This window comes from Manis pentadactyla, chromosome 2 (genome assembly GCF_030020395.1).
Source record: "Manis pentadactyla isolate mManPen7 chromosome 2, mManPen7.hap1, whole genome shotgun sequence".
Classification (NCBI taxonomy): domain Eukaryota; kingdom Metazoa; phylum Chordata; class Mammalia; order Pholidota; family Manidae; genus Manis; species Manis pentadactyla.
Genome location: NC_080020.1, coordinates 177,334,861 through 177,354,972, shown reverse-complemented (window position 1 = coordinate 177,354,972; position 20,112 = coordinate 177,334,861). Strand labels below are relative to the sequence as shown.

General features: G+C 37.1%; 1 protein-coding gene across 2 annotated transcripts in view; it reads right to left on the bottom strand.

Annotated features, from left to right (window-relative positions):
- Window positions 1-8,167: 8,167 nt before the first annotated feature.
- The window catches only part of GFPT1 (glutamine--fructose-6-phosphate transaminase 1), a 101,398-nt gene continuing 89,453 nt past the window's right edge, over window positions 8,168-20,112 (bottom strand). For both annotated transcript variants that reach the window (XM_036908240.2, XM_036908241.2), the window contains 5 exons: window positions 16,575-16,689; window positions 16,163-16,290; window positions 15,447-15,614; window positions 15,037-15,198; window positions 8,168-14,392 (listed from right to left, as the gene is read on the bottom strand). In XM_036908240.2, coding sequence (XP_036764135.2) covers window positions 14,348-14,392; window positions 15,037-15,198; window positions 15,447-15,614; window positions 16,163-16,290; window positions 16,575-16,689 — 618 coding nt within the window. In that variant the 3' untranslated portion in view covers window positions 8,168-14,347. The remainder of the gene's footprint in view (window positions 14,393-15,036; window positions 15,199-15,446; window positions 15,615-16,162; window positions 16,291-16,574; window positions 16,690-20,112) is intronic.

The following is a 20,112-nucleotide window of genomic DNA, read 5'->3' as shown; positions in this document are numbered from 1 at the left end:
AACCCCGGCATCACCCGCCTGAGGCAGATGACGCGGGCGCAAGCGCTGGGCCAAAGGAGTACTCTAGTCCAAGAGAAAAGTAAATTGACCTCAGATTATTTTCCAACAGCTTTTCCCACTTCTTAACATTTGCCACATTGCAATCCACATTCCAATGTTCAAAAGGACAGGAGCATTGATAATATAAAAGAAAGAAGTGAAATTAACTGGAAATAAGAAGCGTAATATTTATGGCCAGGCATCAAATTTGACTTTTACCTGAAATGTTCTCCATGAGATACTAGGGAAGCCAGACCTGCAGAGATACCGTGATGTTGCAATGAATCAAGTTAAAGTTATTTATTAAGTCAACTTAAATTTTGGATTTCTCTTTTTTTTGGTAACTGTGAGAAACACACTCACTGGTCCAAACTCAGTAAGTGGACATGGAGACAGAGAACAGCGGGGCGAGGCTTTAATGACGGTCTTGCAAGATAGGGTGACTGGTAAGCAGGCACACCTGGGGCACTTGGCACAAGTAATTAATTCCCTACTATGCAAGTCCCTCCCCTGGTTCCTCACTGGCTGAGTACTACAGGGTTCATATTCTTTCTCGGACATCACCTAAGCCAGTTATATGCATATTAGGCCTTCTCTTACATTTGTCTTAATTTCATTGGTAGGTTTAAAACTTCTTTCTCTTCTCAAACAGGTATAGCCAGGTCCTTAGCAATTCTCCCCCCAACCCCCACTCAGCCTGAGCAGCTTCCTGGCATATTTTCCACCACGTGACCCTTTGTTAATACCTTACTGTTAAAATGTTTAAACCTCCTGGTGGGGATAAATCACGTTTAGGTTTTTATGCTTTTTCTAACAGTAACTTAGTTTACTATATAGTTTCACTTACTTTTTGAAGTTTTTAAAGTTCATAATTTAATAGAGAATAGGTAATACCTTCTCTCTCAATTACCTACTTCCCATTCACATCTCTGGGAAGTTTTACCTTCCATGTTATATATAATATAGAAGTAAAAGCTCACTTATCGACATTCTTTCAGGTAATAAGTGTTGAAGAACTTCAAGACCCCAAATCATTATGTTTTTTTCAGTCTCAACACAGAATTCAATTCACTTATTTCCAACTCAATCCAAGTTAAGTGGAAGTCAAAAATGGCTTTAGAGAAGGGCTGTGGATAAAATGAGAGTTCTCACCTGGCCATGGTTGACTAGCTCCCTGCACCCCTGTGGGCAATACATGGCTGTTGACTCTATATAAAGAGTTCTGCCCAGTGGTCTGGGCACGACACCATGGCAGCGTTGCAAGGCTGCAGGATAGGAGAGCAGAGCAGAGGCTGGAGTGGTGGCAGTGCCGAGGACAGAGGCCCAGAGGACGGCTGTGTGGGATGACTGTGCAGAGGCCCGGAGGATGGCTGTGCGGGACGGCTGTGAGGACAGAGGGGCCCAGAGGCAGAGACCGGCTTGCTGCATGCAGACTTGCTCTGAGTGAACGGGATTTTAGTGACTGACCTGCCACCTGGAAATAAAGTTGGGTATAACCCTTTCACCCCAAGAACGTTTTGCTGTCATTTTCTTTGGTCACACTGAATCCATAGCGAACTTGCCCGGGGCTGAAACCCATTGGCAAGACAAGGGCAAATTGGCTTATTCTGGGGTGTTTCAGTCCAAGCATCACATCAGGAAAATGATTCCTCTGCTTAGCTCTGGCACCAGCTGAGTAGGGAGAAGCTAAACAAGTATTTGTGTAAATCAAGTCTTTTACATCATTACTTTCTTCAGTGTTATATTTGAACTATATTAATGATTTGATGCCAATTCCGTTTTGTGGGGGGGGTTTTCCCACAGCACCAAGCAATTAACTCAATTCCGACACTATACCCAGAGATAGCATCAGAATCTACAGATTAAGGGCTCAGTCCCATAAGCCTGCCCCAAAAATTCAGGTGCTTATAGAAAACCCTGGCTGTTACCTGTGCTTCTGATTGGCTGTAAATCAGAGGTTCCCACACCCACTTCTTGGGTTTGATTAATTTGCTAGAGTGGCTCACAGAACTCAGGAAACCCACTTACTTGCTAAATTACTGATCAATTACAAAGGATATGAATCAACAGCAGAGAACAGGGTTTGTGGGAAGGGGTACAGAACTCCCATGCCCTCTCCAGGGGCACCACTCTCCTTGCACCATCATGTGTTCACCAACCCAAGAGCTATCCAAACCCCTCTTTTTAGGTATCTATGGAGTCTTCATCACATAGGCAAGGTTGACTAAATCATTGGCTGCTGGTGATTGATTCAACCTCTAGCACCTCTCCCCTCCCCAGAAATCAAGGGGTGGGACTGAAAATTCCAACCCTCTAAGCACCTGGGTCACCGGGGTTTGGTTCCCCTAGCAACCAACCTCTATCCTTAGGTGACCTAGTAGCTTTCCAAAAGTCACCTCATTAACATAACAGGAGACACCCTCAGCATTCTCATCACTTAGGAAATTCCAAGTGATGACATCTAATTTTGGATCTCTGTGTTAGAAACTGGGCAGGGACCAAATACATATTTCCTATAACTCACAATACCATTAATATTTAAGGCATCTTGGCAAACCAAGAATAGGGAAAAACAATAAAACTTCCTTAGCCTGATTGTCTACAAAAATCTATAGCTAATTTAATACTTAATAGTAAAATCTTGGAAGTTTACCTTTGAGATCAGAAACAGAAGGAAATTTTCATTACTATTTCTTTTCAAATTGTACTGATGTCATAGGCAGCATAGCAAAACAAGTTTTTTTTGTTTTTTGTTGTTTTATTGTGTAAGGATTAGTAGGGAAGAAACAAACCTGATCTTATTTATAGGTAGCATGATTTGACACATAGAAAAATCCATTAGAATTAATGAGTTAAGCAAGGTTGCAGCAAACAAAACTCAACATAAAATTTCATTGTATTTTCTACACCAGCAACAAAGTCATGGGAAATGTACATTTAAAAATATATATATCATTTATAAAAACAAAAATTATCGAGTACCTAGGAATAAATATAACAAGACGTGCAAGTCCTCTGAGTCAGTATCTTTGTGGCTGCTGTAATAAATTACCACAAACTTGACAATTTAAAATAACAGGCAGAATTTGTTGTCTCATAGTTCTGGAGGCCAGAAATCCAAAATCAGTATCACTGAGTTGAAATCAAGGTGTTGATAGGACCACACTCCCTCTGGAGACTCTAGGGAAAAACCTGTTTCTTGCCTCTTCCATTTTCTGGCAGCTGCTTGCATTCCTCGGTTTGTGGTTGCATCACTCCAATGTCTGCCTCTGTAGTCAAATTGCCTTCACATCTTCTAGAATCACATCTCCCTCTGCCTTCCACTTGTAACGATACATTTAGGTCCTGCCCAGAGAATTCAGGATAATCCATCTCAAGATCCTTAACTTAATGCATCTGCAAAGATCCTTTTACTACAGATGATAACATTAACAGAGTCCAAGGATTAAGACCTGATATTTTGGGGGGTCATTATTCAGACTACTACAGCCTCTATGGATTAAAATTACAGAACTTAGAGTCATTCATGAAGACAGAGATGTGCTCAAACCATCACCAAAAACTGGAAGGCTCAATATTGCAAAACTGTCAATTCTCCCATAATTCATCTATAAAACAAATGCAATCCCAAAAAAATCTAAGCAATTGTATTTCTGCAACTTGTTTCTAGAATTTCTATAAGAATTAACCCTTGAACAATGTGGGAGTTAGGAGCACCAACCCCCCCTCCTCAGTGCAGTAAAAACTCCACATAAGACCTTTGACCCCCAAAAACATAATAGCCTACTGTTGACTGGAAGCTTTACCAATAACATATAAAGTCAACACACATTTTGTATATGTGTTATATACTATATTTTTACAAGAAATTAAGCTAGAGAAAATGTATTTTCAAATTGTTGGAATTCCAAACATTTTTCTAATATATAGTTACTGAAAAAAATCCCTGTGTAAGTGGACCAGCACAAATCAAACCCCGGTTTTTCAAAGGTCAACTGTAAATGCACAAGGAAAATAACTGATTCTTGAAGAAAAACAGAGCAGAACTGCCCAATATCAGATATCCTTATATAAGGTACATAACGCAGGCAATGTTGAATTGGTACAGAGACAGACCCTTGTAACCTCTAGTCCACTTTTTTCTATACAACTTTGCTTATTAAAAATATTCTCTAAATAGAATTATACAATATTTGTACTTTTATGTCTAGCTTATTTCACTTATGTTTTCAAGATTCATCCATGTTTTGGAATATAAGAGAACCACATTCCTTGTTAGGACTGAATAATATTCCACTTTATATATACACCACATTCTATCCATTCATCTGTTGATGGACACTTAGGTTGTTTCTAACTTTTGGCTATTGCAAATAATGCTGCTGTAAACACTGACAAACATAAGTATTTGTTTTAAGTCCTTGTTCTCAATTCTATCAGTTATGTACCCAGAAGGGAATTACTGGATTACATGGTAATTGTTTTAACTTTTTTAAGAACTGCCATACTGTTTTCCACAGCAGCTGCACTATTTTCTAGTAATGCATTCTGGCCTAAAGTCTATCTTGCCATATTAATATAGCTCCCTCAGCCTTCTTTGGATTAGGACTTGCCTGGTGTGACTTTCTCCATCCATTCCACTCACATTCAGCTTTTCTGTGGCTGTGTTTTAATGCGTCTCCTACATTTTTTGTGATCACTCCCAATATGCTTGGATTAATCTTCCAAATTCCATTTTTTTCTATTGTTTTGGAAACCATATATTTTAGTGATCTTCTATTAATAAAATTTTTAACATGCATATTAAACAGTCCAAAGTTATTTTTCCTCCTTCCCAATGACAAAAAGGAGCTTACAATGTTTTAACTCTGCTGACCCACTCCCAAGTTATATTGTCTAGCATTTTAGTTTATCATGGATTGATCTATAGCTAAGATTTTTTTAATGATTACAGTTTTGGAGAATCAGTGCTTTAGATTTACTCTCACTTAAAAGTTTCCTTGCTCACTATTCATTTATGTTGTATCCCTTCTTCCTGGAATTATTTTCCATCACTTAGTGTTTATTTCTAGGAGATCATTTATGAGTCTCCCAGTTTTGTTTTTTCTAACAAATAGAATATTCTTGAAAAAACGTTTCAGGAGTTATTTTTCTCAGCATTATAGAATATTTCATCATCTTCTGATTTCTATTGTTGCAGAATTGTCAGAATTCTAAGTGTTTACTCTGAATAGTCTTACCTCCCTGACTGCACTTAACTCTGTGTGACCTTTATGTTCTGCCATTTGAAAACAATGTACCTAAGAAAGGAATTTCTTTTTATCTGTTTGGGTTTTATTGGTCACCCTGAATTCCAGGATTTTCCTTTCACCTGGTCTGGAAAATTCTCTGAAAAGCCAAGACCTTGGCTTTTGACTTCTCATCTTCTATCATTCTATAGAGATGTTACAAATTCTTCAGACTTGAAGAAATTGGTTTTCCATGTCACCAATTCTCTCTTCAATTGGGTCTGTTTATCCATTCTAATTCAGTATTACATTAGTTCTGAAATCTACATTGTCACTATTTTCTCTTATTCCTTTATCATACCTTTGATTCCCCCATTGCTTCTGATTCTTCCAATTTTTGCAGTCCTTACAAATTTAATCCTGTCATTTGTTATTTCTTTCTCTCTTATGATAGTTATGGTTGATTTTGGATTTTGTTTCTTTGAATATTTCTGAGAATGTTTTGAGGGCTGTATGTACATTCCTCCAGAAAAGATAAAACTCTCAGATTGAGGCTTTTTAGGACATATAGCTACGGCAAACATATACACAAAAACTACACGGGGACTGGCTGTGTTAAGGAATTCCCATGGGAGACTTATCCCCCATGCACCACAACGAAGGTTGAAGCTTATATTTTCCACCATAACCCTGACATGTTCTACCTCCTTGTTTACTCTTTTGCCAAGGTTATTTTACATTTTGCTGACTACCCACATTTCTCCAGTCCATGGTTTTGTCTCCTGTCCCCAAAATGCAGCCCAGTAAAACTGAAGTATCTAGCCTGTAAGAAATTAACAGATGCTCCCCATTCCCACCCCCACCAGTGTAGCCATCAGCCTCAGTACTTGTTCTCTCACTAGTGTTTTCTTTTTGCTTCTGAGCATTCCTTTTCTTGATAATTTACCTATGTAATTAGAGAGAGTTTTTCCTTTGCATTTTTAACTAGCATTAAATTTTGTCCCAGGATGTTCCTCAGGTTATTTTGCCTGCCATATTGCCAGAAATACCTGCTGCCACCTTTTCTACATATATGGACCCCCCAGTTTATGCAGAAGAATGGAGAAGGTATGAAAGGGTCACATCCTTGCTAAAAGGGAGAGGAGCAAAACATTCTAGCAAAGGAACACAAAATGGGTAATGGAAGAGAAAATGAATATATTTGTAGGTGTATATATACATTGATATAAACTATGGACTCGATTAGTTATACAAAATGAGGTTAGTAACAATGCATATTATCTCTCCTTGATATGCATACATTTATGTATCAATTTTTTCCCTCTTCCCTTCCAATTATTCCACTTTACACTATAGAAGACTTTTAATCAAGGGGGATTTTAATTAAGGAAGAGGAACATCACACAGAGATGGACAGAAATTTTTGAAGCTTATGTCCTTGGGAAGAAGGTGACTGTACTATTTTAACAAGGGTGGTTCCTGAATGTCAGGCAGAATCATATTATTTTTGTTCTTTGGAGGTTCAAATGTGGATACAGGTCAGTATAGACGCTATGTGTTCCTAAGGGTCAAATGCACTGGACAATGTTGAATATTCCATTCTATCATCACCCTTCTAAGTTATCCCTTCTACTGGATACCTATCCACATGGATCCAATTAGATTTCAACAATCAGAGGCATTTGTACCCAATTTGGAAAAGAGAAGTACAAGTATTCTCCAGGGATAACTGCAAAAAAGCTAATGGACATCAGACAGTTAATGTGAGATTTGCCAATAGCTTCCAAGCATCTTTTTGATAATCACCCACCTTGGTACTATCGGTAGCTGAGATCACTGACAGTAGCTCCCTGCAATTCCTACACTTGACAGATTGCATAGTGGCCTCCCTGACCTACATTTTCCCAGGCCTTCTAGTGGCTATGTAAGACCAATTCCCCACAGTAAACCCTTCCCTACAGAAATACCAGTAGTGATTTATGATTTCTTGACCAAACTCTAACTCGGAGAGTAATGGCACTGAAAGAGAAAGAAAAAAAAAGGCTATTTAGAGTAACTTAGTTCAGCAAGTATTTTTCTAAGCAACTGCTATGGCAGTCATTGTGCTCAGGTAATGAAAAATATTTATGCTGTTCAAGTAGACTCCATTTGTCCACAGGTCCTTCTCACATGATCTGTGTGCCTACCATATCCGTACACTGGACAGCACAAGGTAGGAGTAGAAAAGCGAAAGTTGGCTGTTAAATTTTGTGAAGGGATTATCCATTTAAATAATGATCAGTTTTGAGGCATCCTATTTGGGCACAAACCAAACCATGATAGATTCTTTAATTTAAAAAATATAACATTAAAAACCAGCCCTATCTTCTGATAGAATAACTGTCAACTTTCTCAGAGCTGCTCTTACTTAGTTTCAGCATACTGAGTCCAAAGGAATTGAGAACCATTAACTTAGGAACATCACACTTTGGGAAGGTCAAGTCGAGAAGACCAATGTGTCTGGTAAGTCAGCTATTTTTTCTGTTTGGGGGGAACTCTAGTCACTGTCCTTCATTCAAGTATACTGTCACAGGAAGACAACAGAAATTTGCAAACAAATTTATACAAACGAATCTCTGCTGAGAAAATAACTAGAAGCACTTACTTAAGTTACTAATGTTGTGTCACTAAAATCAATTCTGCATTCAGAGGCCAGAATATTTTCCTGCTTCGTTTAAGCATAAAATAAAAAGACTACATATATGAAGAAGTTTCTGATTTAGTTTCTTTCAAACAAAAAAATACTTTGAACTTTAGTATCAAGGGTCTAAGTTAATAACCAAGAACATTAGATAGAAATTGTACAAAGATTCCCACAGTTCTTAGGTTTCTACATGGCAGCAGTAAAAGTAAATTCAATATTGGGTTTACATTTTATTCAGAGAATAAATACAAAATTAAGGCAAGAAATAAAATTCAAAGCAAATATGTTCAATATTTCAAAACAACTCTACATACAGAGCAAACAGGAAAAAAACCCCAAAATTCCAAAAATCAAATTGCCTTGACACATTCAAGTCTAACAGAAATAAACTGAAATTTAGTGCAATTTTGCTTGCCTAGAACTAAAAACCTTTATTGTCTCAGATATTTTTCATCACATTAGGGACACTCTTTGAAGACAAAGCTTTCTAATGAGTCCATTTCACACTGAGCTGGCCATGGTAAAATATCTATGACTGATGGTGCCACACTGGTTTTTCCTAACAACAGTGTCACCCAAAAGGAGCTGTTGGCAGAAACAAACTATAGTGAGCATGATACAACTAGACCTTTGCAGCCTAGTGTATGACAATCTAAATTTAATGGATATCAACCTTTCGGTCTCACAAATTGAGAACTTATTAGCTAAGAACCAAAGGATCATTATTTGTTCTTTAGGTATAATGAATCTAGAATTCCCAATGAGTACTTTATATTACATGCTTTGAGAATTCTGGCAACTTTCCTTCTAAGACCCCACCATGTTTATCTTCATTTCAAAATATACAAAGCTGAGTGAGAGGCAAAGATTAACCTCTGAAGACCCTCCAGGGTATGCAACAGCTGTGAATTACATGGTACACCTTATTGTGGCTCTGAGTTTTAGATTGTGGGATGCTTCTAAATCTCTAGTTATACTGCAGAAATTAAAAGCATATGAAAACATGCGAACAGGTTTCATACTAATAGGTATAAACAGTCCTTTTAATCTTATACAAACATAGGGAATCAGATTCATAAATGAATGGAAATAACTATAATTCTATTTAGAGAACATTTCTCTAATAAGCTCCATGTTTTATTCTATATTTTCAATTATACATTCATACTTGATATTTTAAAATCTCTTGAAATACAAAAAGGAAAATACGGCCACATAATAGCATTTTCTGTGAGAAAATACCTGTGTGAATCTTGGATTAAAGTCAATGAATCCTGTTAATATTAAGTTCAAACATGTGCCTTTTCGTCATAAAATAATCTCTTGTATACATGTTAACCAAAAAGAGAATAATGAATTTATCTTATTACATGTATCAAGGGTCAGCTGGTCAAATGACCTATAACCTGTCAACTTCTTTGTGCCTTATTGCAAGGTTAATTTATAGTTCCAGGATGCTTATTAAGCTAACATAGCTCCTATATCACTTTTTTAATGAGGGAGAACTATTTGCCTTCAGATTAATGAGACAAACTTAACCTTTACTTCTTCCCTTATCCAAAAAAGTTAAGTATTTTTCTTAAGTGCCATTCCAATGAAAAGTGGCCTCCTAGTTTTTTAGGGAAATTATTTATTGGCCTTTAATAAGCACTCAGTAAATACTTACAGATAACCAATTAGGAAGATATAAAGAAAACTTTACTAGGAATAAAGCTGGATTTTATGTCAAAAATGTGGCCTGATCCATACTGGTGTGGCAGTGCTTGGCTCTGCTGCAGAGCAACAGAGAGAGAGAGAGAGAAAACGCACAATGGTAGACTGGGCTCAATTCTACGGGTAGGCAAAACAGCACATCTATTCATTCAAACCACTGGCATAACTGTGTCCTGCTAAGCACAGCAAGTGCTGTAAGCATTTGGAATAGAGATTCTAGCTTGCTTTTTCTAAAAGGAATCTCTGTTCTATAATTAACAGACTGCCAGATATTACAGAAACTTTAGATTTGGTTATGTGCTATCTTGCTACTCACCCATCTTAAATATTCTTCTCTTGCAACTATCAATTCATTTAAGGAAAGCTGTTATCCACTGTACTTGCTGCTGGAAATTTGCTAGAAACAATACATTCTCACAAAAAAGTTTTAAAAACTTAAGAAAGTTTAGTATCTATGGAGAATGACATAAAAAAAAGTAGAGCTTTTGTCTTATGTACTGATCCTTTCTAAAACATTGGGAAATTGTAGTGAAGACATGTGACTTTTGATTATATTTAAGCAACCATTTCTTCTTTTTAAAAGCAACAGTAATGAATAAACTTTAAGCATTGGAAATGCTTACCAACAGCTAAAGTAAACACTGGCTACATTCTTAGTACAATACAATCTTTAACACAACTACAAACATGTACTATATACTTCAAATATTGGCAAATTGCTTCAAAATGCAATTCTCAGCAAGTTTTTGGTAATTTATTCACAGTTCAAGATTAGAGTTACTGGACTTATAAGATATGAGGAAGAAATGACCAACTGGCTCAGGAAACTAAACATTCATTTTAAAGAAAGAAAACTGTAACAAAACAAGGATGATTCTAAAAATTCCCAGCTCATTAGAAGTAAAATTTAAACAAATACCAAAAGTTTTATTTAAGAAAAAAAAAACAACCACAGAACATTTAAAAAGTTAACAGGATCATTTCTATATACATTCTGAAAACTAGTGTATTAAAAAAGGTAATTTGATAATTTTCTAATATGTTATCATTAGCCATTATTGATGGTATATTCCATAACACTGATATCAAACTATTAGACTTATAAGTTAATATGGCATAACTTTACAGCCTTGCTAGTTAACTATTTTTTTTATTTTAACCCATATCCATACTACTGGTTCTAAGCTAATGTTATCAGTCTCACTAGCTTGTTGCCATGCCACAATCTGAAGATAGGGTTAAATTAATCAAGCTAGGGAAATTATGATATATTAACAATCTTTAAATATCATGGGAAAAAGCTGACAAGTGTTAATACTTCTCAATTTGGGACTAAAAACAAAGAAAGTAAACTGAAACATGTTTTCCATTTTTATTTGGTATTTTGGAATACAAAATGTACTAAGTATGTGGACATAAGACTAAAATACCTTTCTCTTCAATTTCTTTGGCCTTCACAAATTCAGTGTGAGCTAATTCTTTTTCAAGAAACACTTTTCAATGCCATTGTGCTTTTTTAGAAAAATCACAAGTTTTACCATATAATAGTTAATATTAGTCTTTTCCTTTTATTGCTATAGCATATCCTAATTTTTAAAAAAGGGAGAGAAAAAACTGACCACAAAGGACTTTGTTAAAGCATACGTTTCAGCTGGGTTTCCTTCTTTGAAGAGTCAACAGAGTGTCAAATGAGTATTACCAAAAGCTTAAAAAAAAAAAGGCTCCTTTCCTTCCATCCTTAATTCAGGCCAAGAGACTTGTATTCAGGAGGATAAGACAGTATCATTTCAGAAACAACTTTTTAAGAAACTCAAAAGAGACCATCTGTATTAGCTCCTCATCTACACACCACCCTGTGTCAGTTCCCCTTGAGCAGTAATGACACTGGATTTTCACCTTTGCATTCAGTGACTGCTGTTCCTCAGAGTACCACAGACACACCCTTAGCCTGTGTAACAGCTTTCTCTACAACATGCACTTCACCTGTTAATGAACATGACACGCCCCAGAATTTGGACCATTATTTAACTGAACAAATCCATTTACAACATTAAACAGCACAGCTCAGCAATATATTTCCACTCTGACCTTGTGCCTTCCAATCCTAGTCCGTCACAGTGATGAGTCCACCTGGGGATAACTAGACTCTGCTTTAAACAAGATGTATTTTTCAGTTCCTAGCACAGTGACTTGCTCATAATAGGCTGTTGATGTTGTTAAAACAAAGTAAAAACAGTTAACATTAATTTCCCTCTTATCACTTATTACTATAGCATAGGTAGTTTTCAAAAAGGTAGAAAAGCTGACTCCACAGTAATAATCACTTAATGGGCCATGTGCTGTATGTATATGACTCATGAACTAAAAAAGGGCTCATGGACTGAAGTAGGGAACTCTTAAGTTATATATAAGTGAATTTAAACTTTAAATGTACTATAAGAAATAACTTTTTGTATGAAGGACTCCTTTTGTAAAATATATTCAAAAATCGGATTTTCTTACCCATATCATATTGTCTTTAACTGGGCGTGAAAACTTAGTGATTTGCCTCATTTTTGTGTTCATAATTAATTTGTAAAAGCATTTAAAAATCATTACATTAAGTTGGGTAGAGTCCAAGAAGAAGAGACAAGGAGGAGAAATTATGTTTGCTTGGAAAAGATCACTTCTTTATTCTTAATATGAGCTTTTGATATCCATTGTGGAGCTTATCCTACCTTGAAGTGTGTATTTGTCTGTATGTGGTGTGTCTGAGAGAAAAACAGAGAAATTGAGAAAGCTAATGACTGATTTCACAAATTAGTTTCACTTACAAAGTAGACTTAAACTTCAGACCATTTAAGAAATGCAACAAAAAATATGCATAAAATGCTAATATAACAAACAAAAGAAATGACACTGAACATTTCAACATACTGAAACTAGCAGGCCTACACAAAATAATTCTAGAATCAATTAAAATAGATAAATACAGCTGTAGCAGCTACACATATAATGTAAATAGTAACCCAATTTTATTTTTAAAAACAATCAGGTTTCTTCTCTCCATCAATGGGAGCCCTTCCCAATTACCTCTAAATATGCCAATTTTTCTGTAATCCTAACACACAAACAGAATCTATGTTTCTATTGCATCAACAGCTATCAGAAAACCTTAACCTCATCACGAAGTTCAAACACAGAAAAAGGAAAAGACTGAGCTTACTTAAATTACGCTAAATATCTTACCTTCACAATTTAAAAGTAAAAACTTTTGAAAAGAAGTTCTCAACCACAACATAAACATACTGTCCTATAACCCTCTAGGTTAGGCCAAAAAAACCCACAAAGAAATTACCACTCACAACTTTATGGGTGTCAAACTAATATTCTACTCTAAATATTTTAATCTAAACTATTAATTTCCATTTCTGACACTAACTGGTTAAAGGTATCGCAGTATCACTTTATTTATTTATATCTCCTTCATTCTTATATATATTTCAGGGTAGAACACAGGAAATACAGAGAAAAATACCTAGGAAGTAATACTAAATTTGATGCAAATCCTTCACTAGTACCAGTATAAAGCATAGAACTTTTTTCTAAGCCTAGCCCACCATATATATTTAGACAAATGATTAGTCAAAAGACTTGTAAATCTTCCAAACAATTTCAAAGAGCTTCCAAGCTGGCATGTAGGTGCTAGTTTTATGCAACAAAGCAGTGATGGGAAGTTAAAACTAATTGCAGGAAATTCTTCCTTGGGACAAAGTTGAAAAGAATTCTGAATATATTAGCATTGCTTTAGTTTGAGACATTTGATAACTCTATGTGTTGATTTCAAAGAACAAGATAAAATATGTTATTCAGCAGTCATTAAAAAAAAAGATAAAATGATACAAAATTTACTCTTAAGGAGATAAAAAAAAACACAAGGAGCAGGATACCCAACATGTATGTATCCCATCTTCAAATTTAAAATCCTATTGTCAGTTGTCCAAAGCTGCTCAGATTTAAAGTCTGTGCTATGAAATTGTGCAAATATTTTCTGTGACGGGCTGAAGAAAACCAATGTACTACTATACTACTTAGCTTCCTAAATTTCCTTGACCTACAGATTACAGGAAACAAGTTGGAGAGACTAAGGTTAACTTAACTTAGAAATCCCACGAGAAGTTTTCAGTTTTTAAGTTGTACCATTTGATTTAAAAACAAAACACAAATTTCAAACTAAATCATAGCATCTTCTCTCTATATGCAACTTAGAAAAACCTAATTAAATACCCAAGTATCTGCATACACTGCCACTGGCTTTAGATATTCCAATTAAATGCACTACTCTTTCATTGGGCTGAATGAACAGAAGCAAGGTAAAACAAATGCCAGTTATTTTTAAAAAACACACAATCCTCAGATTCAAGTAGAGGGCCCAGAAATCCACTACCCAGAATCCTTTAAAGAAAAGGAAAGCTAAATCTCTTTCTGATACCAATTTCTACAGAGATTCCATTATTCAAACTCCCCCACAAATTACTGGAAAAATGAGGTAATTCCACAAAAATCACAAATTGAGTAGAATAATTATAACTGATATATAAATAAGGATTTACTAAAAAGGCTTAAAGAGGTGATATTTTAAAATGAAGGTTTTAAATATAAAAAGGTGTCTTGTGTTGCTCAATCGCCCAGTTTCAAATGCTCCTTATTCTACAGTTACAGATTTGGCAAGATTCCGGGGGAAATCAACCTGCAAAAAAAGAGCAATATTGGAGAGATTATAAAGATTGGGGGGAGGGGAGAATCTGCTACAGGCAAACTATTTTTATTTCTAAAAACAGAAAAATGTTCATTAACCATCATTATAGAATTACAAAGAATTAAGATTAGAAAACATAATCAAATAATGTATCTTGAAAAAAATTGGAATCAGGAAAAAGACTTCTAAAGGAGTTAGCACAGAAAACTCCCATGGTCCTATACAGAAGTGGCAGCCCTCTTGGGGAACACTAGAAATGCATAAGAGCAGGATGTTTGGGCTGTGACAGTGACTACAGGACCTGGCATGCTAGAAGTCCTGCAACGTGTGCCACAGTCCCCAAACAAAGAATTGCCAATAACTATCCCATTAAGAAACATGGAAAGAAAACAGGTAGAGATTCCCCAAGGAGGTAATCTCCAATTGTGGAGGTGACCTCTAAGGTTCCTTCAAGTTCTATAGATAAGAAAATGTTATGACATAATCTATAAATCAGGCAATGTAGATATAACAGGACAGATACATATCTAATGGATTTCTCAGATGCTATTGCTTCAAAAATTTTGAAGGAAAACTATTGTAATGAACCCGGATAAAAACCCAGCCCAGGTTTTCCAAAGTGGTCTATCACTCACATCATAGCCTCTCAGCACAGCAAGGTGGAAAGCCAGCAACTGTAAGGGGATGACGCTGAGAATGCCCTGCAAGCAGTCCACCGAGTGGGGCACCTTGATAGTTCTTTTTGTGTTCTTAATGGTCTCGGTATCTTCCTTATCACAAATCACCACTGGGCGTCCCTGGCAAGAAAATCAATCACTGGTAAGCAAAGGCAAGGCTGAGCACATGACAGTGCACATTCTGCAGCACAATTCACATGTGGCCTCAATGCATAACTTACTTAGCGGTAAGTCAGAAATGACCTCACTTAGTGGAGGAAATGGAAGCTTTATGGGATGCAGGAACTTGGTTCAACTCATGCAACTAAGAAATACCTGTCTCAGTATTTATACCTCCACCAGTGTTCTCACAGCAACCCCTGACTTACCTGCCTAGCAACCACCTGCTGAAGAGCATTCTGACACTTGGCGTAAGTGTGGTCTCTCATAATGATCATGATGACAGGCATCAACTTATCCACCAATGCCAGAGGGCCATGTTTTAATTCACCAGCCAGGATGCCTTCAGAGTGCATGTAAGTGATTTCTTTGATTTTCTAATAGGAAAGAACTAGATTAGTCTTTAGTCTGTTTTTCAAAAACCCATTCTTAAATAAATATTACACAAAAGCATCTGATGTCTCAATTCACTGCCTATTTATCCAAAAGTATTAAAGGACTTCTGAACTATAAATATAGCTAACAATTTAATAGATCATTGTTTCTAGAATATCAACAGGCAATTTAAACTCTACAGGACTTTGAAGATTTTAGACAATCACAAACATATTCGTATTTCTTTGTAACTGTTCTCCTACTTGCTTCGTGTTTGGCCTCAATTAAATCTCACACATAGACAGCTAATTTTATTCATATTTGAACAGATTAATCCAAATTATTTGCTAAACCCAAGTTATCATGCTATATTGTACTCTTCTTGATCTTCACTTTTGAATTAAGTATTGTTATACTTTCTCAAGGTAAATCAATCAGAAATGCATAAATCTGAAGGCACTTTTAAAAGTTCTACCTACTTCACTCAATTTCGAAGTATAACTATGCCAGGTCCATAAGCCAATAGACTGAAATAAGTGAGAAGACTTACTAGCGCCCCCTCAAGACAAGTAGCATAATGATAGCCACGTCCCATTATCAAGACTGACTTCTGATGATAAAGTTCTGTTGCCAGTTTCTGAATTTCATCATCCATGCTCAGTACTTCCTTAATCAAATCTGTTAAGAGTAAGATTAACAAAATCTAATGAAATAAGGACAACAAGCTCAATTGATATAATAAACTAAACTGATACAAGAAGTAATATATTGGTAGCAACCAATAAAAGACCCATGTTTCTATTCAGTGGTATCAGTGAAAGATTTTTAAGTACACAGGTGCAAAAGCTTAGAAAAATCTTGGTGACTGAAGAGCTACAAGCCACAGCTTCAAGGATAAGAAAAGTATTTCAGCCATTACTTCACTTCCTTAGACAAAAAGTATAATGTGAGTAGCTTCCTACCAGGCAGCCGCTTCAATCCCAGCATGATCTCCTTGCGTCTCTCTTGCATGGAGATCCTATCATCACACATCATAAGAGCAAACATCACAAGGGATACAAACTGGCTGGTGTAAGCCTGAAATGCCACAAAAAAGCAGAATTACTTGCAGCTGCTTTTTTAAGGACTTGAAATTTTTTATTTTATAAGATTAAAAATTCTCATTGGTTTTGTAAGATAAATTGTCTATCTTTAAAAAAAAACATTAGGAAGAGAGGATTAAAGATGGCAGCATCAGAGGTGAGACAGAGGCTTCCTCCTAAAACCGCATATAATATGAAAATATAATTAATACAACTAATCCTGAAAGAGCAACAGGAAAGAGGGCTGTGCCAGACTACATACACCTGGAGAAAGGAGTAGACCTCACGGAACAGGGTAACGTACCAAAGCTGTGGCCCGGCGGGACCCAAGCCCTTGCCCCACCCCAGCTCACCGGCTTGAGGAAGAGAAACAGAGTGGGGAGGAAGTGGAGGCCTGGTACTGCTGAACACCCAGCCCTGGAGATCTGCTCTGGGAGCACAAACCTACATTTCATGGTGCTTTCATGATACTCTCATGATCAGGGGATTGGAAAGCTAAGACAGGCAGAATTCCTAGAGAGACTGAGATTCCAGCCGCTTGTGGAAAGCAGGGATCCATATCCGGCTGCTCTGGGACAAAAGAAAGGTAGGCAGTCTGAGAGACTTCCTAACAAGGAAGCCCTTAGCAAGAGGGCTGCTAATGGGGCAAGGATTGCACAGAGCTTACTGCTCAGGAGTAAGGACAGGTAGACAAAATTGTCCGAGTGCACTCTACCCAGCAGGTTGGGAGCTTCCACAATTTCCAGGTGCTCCAGCTCCCTGGCTGGCTACACAGCTCCAAGGACCCCCTCCATGATAGGCAGCCTACTGCACCTTTCTCCCGGCCAGCCCCACCTGGCTCGCAAACCGGCAAACCCTACCCTGGTGTTAGGCCAGCCAGAGGGAAGATCTGTCTACAGCAACTACAAATGCAAAGCATAGAGGCTTATACCTGTGTGCTCGGCCACTGATTCAGGCAGTGGAGACAGGCATAGCAGCAGGGAAGCATAAAACAGCTCCTTCCTTCCCCCAGGCACCAATACCACTCCCCTGTGACCCACGACATTGCTTCAGGGGATGAGCAGCTCCAGAGAGGCTTCTGGACACTAGACGGCGCCATACACAAATATGAAACACCAAAGGAACCTGTTTCAGAGTAAAATTAGTATAACTCCGGAGAAAGATGACATGGACCTCATGACTCTTCCTGAAAGGGAGTTCAAAATAAAAATCATTTAATATGCTAATGGAGGTAGGGAAAGATATTCAAGAACTCAGAAATGAATTGTGGTCAGAGATCCAATCTTTGAAGAGTGCAATGGAGGGTATTAAAAGCAGATTGGATACAGTGGAGGAGACAATAAATGAAATAGAAACTAGAGAAGAGGAATACAAAGAAGCTGAGGCAAAGAGAGAAAAAAGGATCTCTAAGAATGAAAGAATATTGAGAGAACTGTGTGACCAATCCAAACGGAATAATATTCACATTATAGGGGTACCAGAAGAAGAAGAGAGAGAGAAAGGGATAGAAAGTGTCTTTGAGGCGGTAGTTGCCGAAAACTTCCCCAATCTGGGGAAGGACATAGTCTCTCACGCCATGCAGATCCACAGATCTCCCAACAAAAGGGACCCAAGGAAGACAACACCAAGACATATAGTAATTAAAATGGCAAAGATCAAGGATAAGGACAGACTATTAAAAGCAGCGAGAGAGAGAGAAATAAGATCACATACAAAGGAAAGCCCATCAGGCTAACATCAGACTTCTCAGCAGAAACCTTACAGGCCAGAATGGAGTGGCATGATGTATTTAATGCAATGAAACAGAAGGGCCTGGAACCAAGATTACTTTATCCGGCAAGATTATCATTTAAATTTGAAGGAGGGATTAAACAATTTCCACATAAGCGAAAGCTGAGAGAATTTACCCTCCACAAACCATCTCTACAGTCCATTTTGGAGGGACTGTTATATATGGAAGTGTTTCTAACATTTAATAGCTGTCACCAGAAGTAATAAAACCACAGTAAAGAAAGCAGAACAGCTAATTACTAAGCAAATGCAAAATTTAATCAACTATCCCCAAAGTCAATAAAGGGATAGACAAAGAGTACAGAATATGATACCTAATATATAAAGAATGGAGGAGGAAGGAAAAGGAGGAGAAAAAGAAAAGAACCTTTAGATTGTGTTTGTAATAGCATATTAAGGGAGTTAAGAAGTTAGACTCTTAGATAGTAAGGAAGTTAACCTTGAACCTTTGGTAACCATGAATCTAAAGCCTGCGATGGCAATAAGTACATGCCTATCAATAATCACCCTAAATGTAAATAGACTGAATGCACCAATCAAAAGACAGAGTCACCAGGTGCTGGCAAAACTGGACAGCTACATGTAGGAGAATGAAACTAGACCATTGTCTAACCCCATATACAAAAGTAAACTCAAAATGGATCAAAGACCTCAATGTAAGTCATGAAACCATTAAACTCTTGGAAGAAAACATAGGCAAAAACCTCTTAGACATAAACATGAGTGACCTCCTCTTGAACATATCTCCCCGGGCAAGGAAAACAACAGCAAAAATGAATAAGTGGGACTATATTAAGCTGAAAAGCTTCTGTACAGCAAAAGACACCATCAATAGAACAAAAAGGAACCCTACAGTATGGGAGAATATATTTTAAAATGACACATCCGATAAAGGCTTGATGTCCAGAATATATAAAGAGCTCACACGCCTCAACAAACAAAAAACAAGTAACCCAATTAAAAAATGGGCAGAGGAACTGAACAGACAGTTCTCCAAAAAAGAAATACAGATGGCCAACAGACACATGAAAAGATGCTCCACATCGCTAATTATCAGAGAAATGCAAATTAAAACTACAATGAGGTATCACCTCACACCAGTAAGGATGGCTGCCATCCAAAAGACAAACAACAACAAATGTTGGCGAGGCTGTGGAGAAAGGGGAACCCTCCTACACTGCTGGTGGGAATGTAAGTTAGTTCAACCATTGTGGAAAGCAGTATGGAGGTACATCAAAATGCTCAAAACAGACCTACCATTTGACCCAGGAATTGCACTCCTAGGAATTTACCCTAAGAATGCAGCAATCAAGTATGAGAAAGATCAGTGCACCTCTATGTTTATCGCAGCACTATTTACAATAGCCAAGAATTGGAAGCAACCTAAATGTCCATCGATAGATGAATGGATAAAGAAGATGTGGTACATATACACAATGGAATACTACTCAGCCATAAGAAAAGGGCAAATCCTACCATTTGCAGCAACATGGATGGAGCTGGAGGGTATTATGCTCAGTGAAACAAGCCAAGCGGAGAAAGAGAAATACCAAATGATTTCACTTATCTGTGGAATATAAGAACAAAGGAAAAACTGAAGGAACAAAACAGCAGCAGAATCACAGAA